The 12,741-nt window shown below is 41.3% G+C and overlaps 1 protein-coding gene across 50 annotated transcripts in view; it reads left to right on the forward strand.

Annotated features, from left to right (window-relative positions):
* Nucleotides 1–12,741, forward strand: part of MAP2 (microtubule associated protein 2) — a 344,721-nt gene that overhangs the window by 297,388 nt on the left and 34,592 nt on the right. For 38 of the 50 annotated variants that reach the window (XM_038421402.2, XM_038421391.2, XM_038421395.2 and 35 more), the window contains 3 exons: nt 19–225; nt 610–744; nt 5,625–5,686. In XM_038421402.2, coding sequence (XP_038277330.1) covers nt 19–225; nt 610–744; nt 5,625–5,686 — 404 coding nt within the window. The remainder of the gene's footprint in view (nt 1–18; nt 226–609; nt 745–5,624; nt 5,687–12,741) is intronic. The other 12 variants (XM_038421418.2, XM_038421417.2, XM_038421420.2 and 9 more) reach the window with 2 other exon arrangements.

A 12,741-nucleotide genomic window follows, 5' to 3' on the forward strand; every position in this document is an offset into this window, starting at 1 on the left:
TTTGCTCTGACCCTACAGATGATGATAGGAGCATCATGACAGAACAGTTAGAGACTGTTCCTAAAGAGGAGAAAGCAGAGAGAGAATTTCGAAGATCATCTCTCGATAAGCATAAAAAAGAGAAACCTTTTAAAACTGGGAGAGGCAGGATTTCTACTCCTGAAAGAAAAATAGCTAAAAAGGAACCTAGCACACTCTCCAGAGATGAAGTGAGAAGGAAAAAAGGTTCATTTAACACTCACTATTACCATATTTTTGCTGTTGTACAGTACTGCAAGGTTACTCTGTTGTAGAAGTTGAATGTCGTGATAGTACTAATTAATACTATTTAATCAGACAGTGTACAATTACGTCAAAACAAGGTGCTAGGCTCACCCCTCTGTTACTCCAGCTTTATGCCCATATGGCGGACAAGGCAACACATCTGGGGTTAATGCATTACTCCTTCACCTCTGCAAACTAATGAATTCATTAATTCAGTCCAGTGCAACCTAAAGCATCAAACTGGAGTAACAGAACAGTGGGTCTGGCCCCTGGTTGATTTGTTGTCATGTAAAACTGTTTGGGCTTTTTCCCTGATTGTGTGCTTTTGTGTTTTCTTGTCCATAGCAGTGTATAAGAAAGCTGAACTTGCTAAAAAATCTGAAGTTCAGGCCCACTCTCCCTCCAGGAAAATCATTTTAAAACCTGCTATCAAATATACTAGATCAACTCATCTCTCCTGTGTTAAACGGAAGCAGACAGGTGACTGCGCTGTGTTCAATTATGCAATGTGGCTGGCAAACATAGACACTTTTTTTTTAAAATCTCATTGCTGTAGTAGCTTCTCTATTTTTTTATTTTTATTTTTTCTCTGAGAATATCAACCTTCATGAATAATATTACTTTTTAGTGTTTTGTATCATTCTTCTTTTTTGGTATTTCTTTATTTCTCTGTTTTGTTTGGCAGAGGCCATGATCATATATGCTTGTCATTGCTCGGCCCTCCAAGTGCCGTAATTGTATCTTGGCATTGTGCTTGAATGTGGTGTTGTAGGAATCTTTGTTTTCGTTATTTGTATTTATTTATTTATTTTGGGGTGAATTTATGTGGTGGGAAAGTGTTGACAGCTTAAACCATGGTATACATATCCATTATTTTGCTTTTTTCTCTCATGCATAATAAGAAGACTTGTATATTACTCATTTATACTTATCTGCATTGGCACTTCCAAATCTGTTACTGATGTTTATAACTTCAAGCCAAAACCCACAGGGAGAATCTGGAATGCAGAGTACGACGCTGAGAGAGAAGAAATCTGGGGGTCAAACCACGAATGCATTTCAAGCAAAAATGGTTTTCAAAATCTTAGTATTTGATAGGGGAAGATGAGAGAAAGACAACCAGTAGTTCTCACAATATCTAAATAGATATGTCATTATTCAGAAGACCAGAATTAGAACATCTTCACTGCAGTCTCACAGTATTATTCTTGATTCCCTGTCAGATTCGGGTGGAAAGAGAAGTTTTGGACTCGTCTGTTTTTGTTTTTTTTTTAAAGGGATGGAATATAATTTTCCTATAACACAGTTTGATACCTCCATGTACTGCAATGCAGTTGCTTCTTATTTGCACCAGAGTAGGTGAGAGGAGAACCGTGCCCCAATAGTTTACATTCAGGGTATAATATTTGAAAATGGAAATATTTTTGTTTCTTGGTTCAGAAGTTAAAAATTATGTTCATTACTTTGGTTAGCAAGATATAAATTAAAGTAGTCTCCAGTGTACTCCAACTAGCTCCAGACCACAACTGGGAGAGTAAAGGTGGCTTAAACCCACTTCTGCCCCCCACTTCCTCTGCTCTTTCACAAAGCACAGCTTACTGAGACCAGAAGATGTGACCCATAATTCAAAGATTCTTCAAAGAACCCAAAGTGTGTTGTGGGATTAGGGACTAGGTGGCACAAGTTGGTTTAATGCTTTAGTCCTTCACCTTTGCAAACCAGGTTTCATATCCTGCATTGGTCATAAATGAATTTTTAACTATTTGACATGATTTGATTGCAACTTAGGGAGGCTTAGGGCTAAAACAATGAGGTGTTTCTTCATGGCATAAAGCATTTGCTTTATAGATTTACAGTCTTGCTAATATCCACACCTCTTTCTTATGTATACTGCTATTGTTCCCTCACATGGGCTACCACTAACCCTCAAAAAAAAATTTCTTCTTATGGCCTTCTAGTCAGAATTGAGGTGTGCCAGTAGAAATACATGGGGAAGCCTGCCCATTGCTTAGACACACTCATTCTGGCCTTAGGTAGTGCTATCTGCCCCTCATTGTAATGTATAAAGAATTCACTCAAATTAAAAACAAACCCAACAGGTAGCCAAAGTGGAAAATATAATTTAAGGACAAACTCCAAATTTATTCAAGCAGTAAGAGTTGAGATCAAATAAACACTCCTTGTCCATAACATCAGCAAACTTTGAGAGAGTTATGAATCAGATTACATTTTATGGCCTTTATAATGGGTTGAACCAGAACCTCAGATCTGAAATTTGGGATAATTTTGGTCTGGAACTGAACTTTGAGGTTTGAGCTCATCTGTAAAGCAGATGAACATGAACCAAATCACTGAATGAACAGAAATTCCCCACAACCTAACATTGGCACATCCTCAAGACAGCTGAAAAATCACAAGATAGCACACAAAAAGCCTGCTTTTCTTTTTCCTCCCCTTTTCAGTATCAGTGCAGTCACTCCAGTGATTGCTGCTGCGGGGGGTATGGGGACATAGAAGGATATTTCATAGACTTGCCCCCTGGGGTGTAGGCATCCAGGATTAAATATGCACACCCGTCAGGTGCACCTAACCAACACAGGGTCTGGACCCATCCCCATCCCCAAGCATCTACAGGATCTGGGAGCTGGAGGGGGATGTATATTTTCCTACCTGAATGGTGTAAACCAAGAAGCCTGTTTTCCATTCTTCCTTTTTGATGAATGTAGAACAGTTTGTTTGAGGCTAATGTCTACTCCCATTGAAATCAGTGTAAGCTTTCTTTTTGGTTTTAGTGAAAGCCGAATTGGATGCCTAGCCACAAATGCCCCAGAGTGTAACTCCGAGCACATTCTGAGCAGCAAAAACTTCCATGTTAGCCTTTTCTGTACATTAAAGATGAAACTTGTCCAAAGAGCAATCATGTGGGACACAGGTGTCTCCATTAAAAAGTCAAAATTGTGTCCACATTTACCATGGAGTGAGACAGTAAATGAGATATCATGGTATTTCCCTAGAATCTCAAGGGACAGAAAATAACTCACATCACTGTGTAGTAACTATGGGCAGAAGCTGACTATTTTAGTGGCAACCACAGTCTCCTCAAGAGTGGGATTCTCGGTAATTATGATTATTAAAAGATGCTCCTTCCTTGGAACATGAAAAGAAAAAGAAGGCCGAAGGAGAAGACAGTTTTATTTGATCATCTGAACTTTATCCTAATTTCCATCGTTTTGTTTGATTGGCTGAATTTAGAAGACACTGTTGCCTTTGTGACATCATATCATGGATGTCATAGGGCTGGCCAACGCAGTTGCTTAGCCTTTGAACTGGGGCAAACATGCATTAGGCTTGTCTTACTTGTCTTAAATATGTTTATTGTGTGATTAAACTGGTAGCGGAGCACGAAGGGACAGTGTGACGTCATGATCCAGGTGTTTTGCTCAGATGGAGGAGTTGTTATGTTTTCAGGTAAGTCAGTCACAGAAGCACAAAACTGTGCTGTTTACTTCATAGCTGCAGGCAGTTGGAGTTAAACACCAACGGAAAAAGGAGAAACATTTAAAACCCAAAAAACAGCAGTAACAGATGTGGTAAAATGTAATGCAGGAGGGTTTTATTGAATATGTTCAGCTATAAATGCAGAACTAAACTGTCAGTTTCTCTTTCCCACTCACTCTCTCTCTCAAGCTTTCTCTCCTACTCCCTGAATTTACAATCAAAGAAAAAGAACAAGACGAACGTTATTTAAGAGGGCAAAATTATTGAGTGGGAAAGGCAGCCTTGTTCACAATGGAGATTGGTTGCAGAATATCACACCACTGTTACAGGCAAGGGAACATGCTGGGACAACTGCTAAGGCCAAAGGGAAACCCATCTTTGCTGCCCGGGACAAAGTTTCAGGGTTGGTTTCACAGATGGAACAAAAACGGGATTATGGCTAAGAGAACTCGTTTGTGACCACCCAACCTTCCTTCTATGCCCACTCCAAGTCCAGCACTGTGCTGTGGCAAAGGATTTCACTAGTAACTAGATTTCACAGAACACACAGCTTCCTGAGTAACAGCATGGTGAACACTTACTTCACAAGTTTCTGAAATGCCCTTCAGCTTCTAGACTTTCCCCTAGGATGGAGACCAAGTCAAACGATATCATTCTCACCTCAAATGTAACTTAAATCATGTTTCATCAGACAAGAACCACAGGATAACGCTGAAAGAAGATAGATGCTAGTGCTTGAATAATAAGATATTAAACTAAAGTCTCAGGGTCTGATTGATCTCTGTGTTACTCCACTTTTATACCAGTTTCCAGAGTAGCAGCTGTTTTAGTCTGTGTCCGCAAAAAGAAAAGGAGGACTTGTGGCACCTTAAAGGCTAACACATTTATTTGAGCATAAGCTTTCATGAGCTACAGCTCACTTCATCGGATGCATACAGTGGAAAATATAGTGGGGAGATTTTATATACACAGAGAACATGAAACAATGGGTGTTACCATACACACAGTAAGGTGAAAAAAGAAAAGCAGTACTTGTGGCACCTTAGAGACTAACAAATTTATTAGAGCATAAGCTTTCGTGAGCTACAGCTCACTTCATCGGATGCATCCGATGAAGTGAGCTGTAGCTCACGAAAGCTTATGCTCTAATAAATTTGTTAGTCTCTAAGGTGCCACAAGTACTGCTTTTCTTTTTGCGAATACAGACTAACACGGCTGCTACTCTGAAACAGTAAGGTGAGTGATCAGGAAAGGTCAACTATTACCAGCAGGAGAGCGGGGACGGGGGGGACGTTTTGTAGTGATAATCAAAGTGGGGTACTCCTTTTCTTTTTATACCAGTGTGACTGTATTGACATTAGTGGAGTTATAGCAGTGTAAATTGGAGTGAATACACAGCAGTGAATCAGTGTCTTTTCATTGAGGTTTCTTGGCCAAGATTTTGAAAGATGGCTAGTGAGATTGCTTGAGATTCCTTAAAGGGGCCTGATATTCGGAGAGCAATTGTTCAGCATTTTCTGAAAATTAGGCCTCTTTAAGGTGTACCATATTGGACTCCAAAAATCACAAGTCACGCCTCAAAAATCTTGGCTCTCAATCCTAGACCACTAGGAAGAGGAAGACATAATTCTAATTTGCTGGCTAGAATTAATAGATTAACTGGAATTATCACAAATATGGTAACATGTATTCTTTTATTTATTAAGGCAGCTGCATACACTGCATACTGTAATTCACCAGATCATTGCTTTGCACGGTGTTTAAAAGACAATTGATTATACTAATGGTGTCCAGTAATTCAAAATGATTATTTTTAACCATCAAGGGTTTGTTTGTTTGTTTGTTTGTTTTGGGTCTAACAGCGGCAGGTGGTGAAACAAACCAGGCTCCAGGTGTATTTAAACAAGCAAAGGAAAAACTTTCAGTGAGTAAAATAATCCTCTCGTCATTCATCTTTCTAAAAACTCCTTTTTGTCCTGTCTCGGGTGGTTTTGTTTTAATTTCAGTAGATAACTGTGCCTTCCCTTTAGAATTCATTTGTCATATTCGTTTTTTTATTACAGCCACTTTCCCGCATAGCCTCTGAATTACAAAAATAGATAATTATATAGTTTTTGATAATTGTTTTTTATTATTATGTATTGTTTGTATTATTGTATCATCTAGGAGTCACGGACAAGGACCCCATTGTGCTAGGTGCTGTATAAACATACAACAAAAGACAGTCCCTCAATCCACCGTTGACACACAGCCTCTGAGTTACAATAAAGTTTAATATTGTGAAGCATTTAGGGCCAGGCCCTCGGCTGGTGTGAATCAGCATAGCTCCATTGGAGCGCACTGGAGCTGCACTGATTTACCTGCTCTGATGATCTGGCCGCTGTGGTCATCTTGCTGGATTGTTACATGCAAGAAGAAAATCCTGCCTCATGATTGGCTGAAAAGAGTCTTGTGATGAGTCATTACATTTCTATTGCTTTTCTCCTCAGAGGTCACAGATTTCTGGAAAATGTTAACTAATGACATCTCATATACAAATGTGCCTCCTGATTGGCTTAGCTGAGGTCATGTCCTGGACCACTCTCCACCTTAGAATGTTAGGTTTAAACAAAATTGTCAAACTTCCCGTCCTCACCTTCAAGGCTCAGCACAGCCTACACCACCACTTACATCTCTGCTGTCATCCACGCCACACCTCTGACTCCCTCCAGCCCGCCAGTGAGTATTGCCCCACCTCCCCTTTAGTCATTCTCTCCCGCCCTTCTCACATGTTGCCCATATACCCTTCCCATCCCAGCACTCCAGGTGCCCGACTTGTTTTCTTTCAAATCCCCACTGTGTAACTCTTTTTCCAAGAAGTCCACATGTGCTAGCTCACAACTGTAGCACTCTGATGACTAACCCATTATTGAACAACAACCACAACAAAAACCTCCAAGATTGAACTGTCCTCCTGGATCGCCCAGTGTGTTTTGTGCCCAATTTGTTTTGTCTGTCTAAAGAGATTGTAAGCTCCTTTGGGGCAGGGACCATGCAACATGCTAACCACACTGTCAGTTCTTAGCCTATAATAATAGATGATACTGTAATCAATAATGTTGAAGATGATGGCAACAGCTCACGTAATTTGTGGCCATCATGAGTGATGTACCAGTTGAGATCCAAATCCAGCTCTGAACTCTCCCCAAATGACTATTTGATCCAGTGCTTCAATTTTGGCCCATCTCTAGCCACTGTTGAGAGATCTGTAGATATTTCTCAGTCAAACATTCAGAAATATAGGTCACAATGCATATACTGACTTCCTGCTTGGGTCAACAGCAAGATTCGTTTTCCTCTGAGGTAAATGTCTATAGTCACCTTAGCAGAAGTCAGTATCTGCTTGTTGCCAAAGCCTTTGGTGCCCTTGGAGAACTACTGGCACAAACAAGCAGTGTGCATTCTTTCTCTGGGTCTGTCTCCTGTCTTTGTATCTTCTTTATTCTTTCTGTCAGTTGTTTTAGTGCAAAGAGCTGAAATCTATCCTCTTCTTGCTTCCACTATTGTCTTCCTTCTCAGTCCCCAGTGCATCCCCTTCCAGAAACACCCCTCCACCTTCTGCCTTTTCTCCCAATTCCCTGGGGTAGTCCACATCCTGACCTTTCAAGCACTTATCCCCTATTACTGTTGCATTCCCTCCTGCTTTGCTGTGTATTGTGTTGTGCAACCCTCCCAAAGTGGCCTTCTCATAATAACAGGTTTCAGAGTAGCAGCCGTGTTAGTCTGTATTTGCAAAAAGAAAAGGAGTACTTGTGGCACCTTAGAGACTAACAAATTTATCTGAGCATAAGCTTTCATGAGCTACAGCTCACTTCATCGGATGCATTCATCGGATGTTGTGTCAGGTAGAATTGCAGCTGAGTACGCTCATCACCCATTTGCAGTGCCTTAATATCTGATTGCAACATACATGTTGTACTTCTGAACAATGCTCAGGAAAAGCTAAGCAGTTCCACCCTGCTGGGGAGGGTCATGTCCACCTCCCAGGTGTGCGTTAAGAACATTGGCTAATTCATATTAGGAAGTATGCATTGTGACAGCCCCTTCCCTAGCTGGCTTATGATATAAAATGACATTTCTGTGTTCCATCTTGGGCAGTCTCTTAATTATTGCAAACGGTCATTCTTATTGTAAGGACCACATACTGCTCGGTCCTACATAAGCAGCCTGCCCTTGCAGCAGCAGGAGTTCTGTCAGAAGGTAGCATATGGCCCCCAATGGGCATTTGTTGGAAAGCAAAAGTACATTCAGTTTGGCCCTCAAACACAGATAGGACAGGATTTTGCAAAATATTTTCCCATCTTGGACAGTCAAGGAGGGAGGATGATATTGCAGATAAAGCACTGAGTTGGGCTCCATTGCAAATTTCCTGTGTAAATCAGTTAATCTTTTTGGGTCACATTTTGCCATCTTTATTCATGCTAAGTAGTACCTCACACCACAGTGCCAAAGGAAGTTTGTAGCAGAGTGAGGCGTAGACCTCCTGAGTCCCAGAGTGGTTCACAAGACCATCCTTTCTCCTTAACCGCCGTACCCTTTTAAAGACAGGAAGATATTTTGCAGTACTCTGTCCTGGCTGTGTTTGGGATCCAAATTAATGTGCTTTTACACAATGCAGCTACTCATGGAGTGAGATATTACTCAGTATGAGTAAGAGGGGCAGCATCTGTCTCTTTGTGCCTTCATTGCCCAGCTGTAATATCTTACCTACTAAGGGTGTTGTGAGAATAAATGTATTAGTCTTTATGAGGTGCTCAGGTACTATAATGATGGAGGGTATAAAAGTACCAGGTTAGACCATAGGACCCAAACTGCTGGTCCTCAACCCTCTCAAAATCAGGCACAAGGGGCCAGATTTGCAAAGGCATTTAGATGCCTAAAAATATGAGTAGATGTTTAGTGACTTTACAAAAGTGCCTCAGTGAGTTAGGTGCCTAACTCCCACTGACTTTCTGCATCTTGAGTAACCTAAGTACCCTTTGTAACTCTGGCCCAAAGTATCTCAGGTTGGGCACCCAAAAACGGAGTCATGCCTAACTAGGTGAACACTTCGCTACGATGGAACAGTTTTATGAAAATTATTTACTTTATATTTAAAGCAGACGTGCCATTGATCAGCTATATGCCTCCCTGTACTTTAGATAGCAAAATAATAAATATTTAACAATGAATAATATGTGTACATAAAAGCCATGTTTTATAAATACATTCACCATATTAAAGTATCTCCTGTCATTGAACTAAGCTAGTCTCCTACAATAGAGGCTGCCAAATTAACGATCCTGTCAGCAGGGGGCCAGTTTGATAAAGCAGCAGGACTGAAATGATAGCTTTTCCCATGAGAAGGCATTAGAATTCCTTTATTTCATTTCACAATTTAAAAATTGTTTTAAGCAATGTCAATATGCCTGATTCTGATCTCTTTGAAACTGGTGGACATGAGGAATAATCATGCACTGTAGTCGGTGGAGCTACATCAGTATAAAATGAGAGTAGGGAGAAAAGGTTCAGACCCAGTGTTTCATAAGTGATATAACTTACAGTACCCTGATTTCTTATGATGTCTACTAATAAAGCTGATTTTTTCAGTCCTACTATGCATTATTAAGAGCCCAATTGTGCAGCTCTTGCTTGTGCTGAGTAGTTCTTACACATATGTAGTCCCATTGGAACTGCTCACATGAGTAATTTCACCTCTGTGTGAATAAAGTGTTGCAGAATCAGGCCTTCATTGCCACAATAATAGCTTCCAATTATTCTTTTTCATTATACCTTATACCCTTTAAGAAAAAAAAATTAGAGCCAGATTGCAAACCCCTTACATTGGTGAGGCATTACTAAGCCAAGTAATCCGAGTGACTTCAGTGGAACTAGCTGTGACACTGCTTGCCAATGTTCAGTAAGGGGCTCACAATTTGATCATCTTTCTAAAGGAGTGTAATGAGTTCCAAATATTGCATATAACCCTGGATTTTAAGGGTTAATATGGTAGAAGAGGTGTTATCAAGTCATTTCCCCATTTTGAGTCGTACCATTCAATTTTTTTCTAAATCTCCTACTAACATTTTATTGTGGAACATTCCCAGAGAAGGAGATACTTCATATACAGGACTTGATTTTAAACAAGCAGGCTCTCTTTGGTCCTGCAAATTCCCACCTGTAGTAAATGCTTACGAACTAACCTTTGCGTCTGCACTTAATAGAGGGGGCAAACTTGCATCTGCAAAAAAGGAGGGCTGTATTGAGGCCCTTCTTAGGGTGTGTCTACAAAGCATCTGGAAGGTGATTTCCAGCTTAGGTAGACATACATCTACTCGCTCTGCTTTACCTAGTATCTAAAAATAGTGTGGATGTGGTGGCACAAGCAGCAGCTCAGGCTAGCCACCTGAGGACAATCCCACTCAACCTCTGGGATGCATACTGAGGCAGCTAGCCTAAGCCACTGCCCCTGTCACTGTGTGCACACTGCTGTTTTTTAGCACTAGCTTGAACAGAGGTAGCAGGTGTACGTGTACCTGAGCTGGGAATTGTGTCTGGATGTACCTGTAGAGTCAGTTGCTATCTCAGAGCCAAATGCTGCATTTCACAATACCGACTTGCATGTGTGTCTCAGAATTTTACATATGCTGGTTGGAAAAGGGAAGTTGAATTCATAGCTTGGCATTTTTTCATGTATCCATTTTCATGTGTTTTCCTTTCGTCTCATTGCTCAGCTTCATGTTATGTTTCTTTTGTTTGTTTTCTCATGACTAGACTTCCTCTTTGTCAAAGATTCCTGCCTCAAAGTCTAGAGCGAAGTCATTGCTTCCTCCAAGACCCAGCTCAGCTTGCTCACTAACTACTAAAAGAGCTACTTTTCTCGATACAGACAGTTACTTTGTACGGCCCTCCTCGGCGGGCCCCAGAGACTGCTTTCCATACTCAAAATCAGATGCTAAGGTAAGGTAGCAGAGTTAGAGAGAGGTAGCTCAGAGAGGGGCACAGGTGAATTCCATGGATCTTATTCTCTCCCTGCAGAATCTAAGTAAGTCTCAGTGAAGTTACCTGGGTTTGTCGTCACATACAGTGGTACAGCTGCACCGCTGTAGCACTTAAGTGAAGATGCTCCTACACTGACAAGAGAGTTTCTCCTGTTGTCATAGTTAATTCTTCTCCCCTGAGAGGCAATAGCTATGTCAACAGGGGAAGCTTTCCTGTAGACCTAGCGCTGTCTACATCAGGGGTTAGGCTGGTATAACTACATTCACACCCCTCAGTGACACAGTTATACTGATATAGGTCTGTAGTGTAGACCGGGCCTCAGGCTACGTCTACACTGTAGACCTTACAGCAGCACAGCTGTACTGCTACAACTGTGCCACTCTACGGTCTCCCATGTATCCTCTCCTTGCCAGCAGGACTTATACGACCCCCAACGAGCGGCATTAGCTATGTCAGCAGGAGAGCCTCTCCTGTCAACATAGTGCTGTCTGCATCAGCACTTTTGTCGGGGAAAGTTATGTCGTTCAGGAGGGGTGTTTTTTCACACCCTCAACCAACAAAAGTGGTTGTGTAGACAAAGCTTCAGTTACTTGGAGAAGTTAAGAACTTCAGTGAAGTTACTCAAATCCAGTGATAGGAGAGTTGGGCTCCAGGCTCTAGTGCCCAAGACTTGGGCTCCAGGCTCTAGAGCCTGATACAACATGTATAGAAACTAAGGAGATTATTACCGATTCTTCAGGATAAAGTCAGCTGTATCAAAATGACATAAATTATACCACTAACTCTCCTTTGTCCTCTGACTGTATAAGTATTAACTGGCCACTTCACCTGGAATGGTCTCTTTCAACACGTGTTAACTCCTTATCTTTTCCACCTTATATTTAGCTGTGACACTCCAAGTACCTTTCCCAGACCTGAAGAAGAGTTCTGTGTAAGCTCAAAAGCTTGTCTCTTTCACCAGCAGGAGTTGGTCCAATAAAAGATATTGCCTCATCCACCTTGTCTCTCTAATATGCTGGGACCAACATGGCTGCAACAACACTTCAAAAATCATAAGTTATACATGTAGGGCCAGCTCCACCCTTGGTGAAATGGACACAGCTCCCTTGACTTCAGTGGAGTTGTGCCTATTTACAAAAGCAGAGTAGCTAGCCCCCATGTAATTTGGTCATAAAATAAATGTAAGTGGCTAAGGACAGCAGCACCAACATGCCTTTCAGAAAGTTTGTAATTTACACTCATTTAGTATTCTGTGGGGACCAAATGCAATCCCTAGCATAAGAGGGCACAACTTCCAATGAAAGCTGAGACCAGTTACATTAGGGGCGAAATTTTGCCCTACAGGTGTTAAGGATGCTTCAGGAAGAGAAGTCTGCTTTGTCTTACGCTTTTCTAATGATGGCTTTCTCTTCCAAGCCTCCCTGTGCATACATTTCATTTGTTTTACTCATCCACTGAAGGTCACGTTGGTGAACACTACACTGCTTAGCCACTTTACCACACTTGCAACCATTTTCCCACTAACCCAACCAGATGTTTGGTGCACCAATTTAGTCAGTAGCCTAAATTCTCCAAATCTCTCATTTTGGGGGAAAATATAACGCTCCTTTAGTGCTTCAAAAGGCAGCATTTCAGCATTACCTAATAATGTAGAGTCTGAAAAGTCCTGGGGGCCCAATACTGCAATCCCACTGCAGGTGGAATCCCATGGGACTTCAGGATTGGGCTTTGGATCTTTGCTTACACTTGCACAACAAAGCCCATTACACTAACTGATCTTTCAGAATTTCTTGTTCCATGACTTCCTAACCAGAACTCCTCTTTCACTAAGGGCCAAAGCTCACTGAAACTGATAGAAAGACTCCCAGATTTGGCTTCATTGGGATTTGGATCAAGCTCCAAGAGTCCATTTTTGCCCCATTGAACTCACTTCGGGTTTTGACATTAACTTTAGTGGGA

Source organism: Dermochelys coriacea, chromosome 11 (genome assembly GCF_009764565.3).
Source record: "Dermochelys coriacea isolate rDerCor1 chromosome 11, rDerCor1.pri.v4, whole genome shotgun sequence".
Lineage (NCBI taxonomy): Eukaryota > Metazoa > Chordata > Testudines > Dermochelyidae > Dermochelys > Dermochelys coriacea.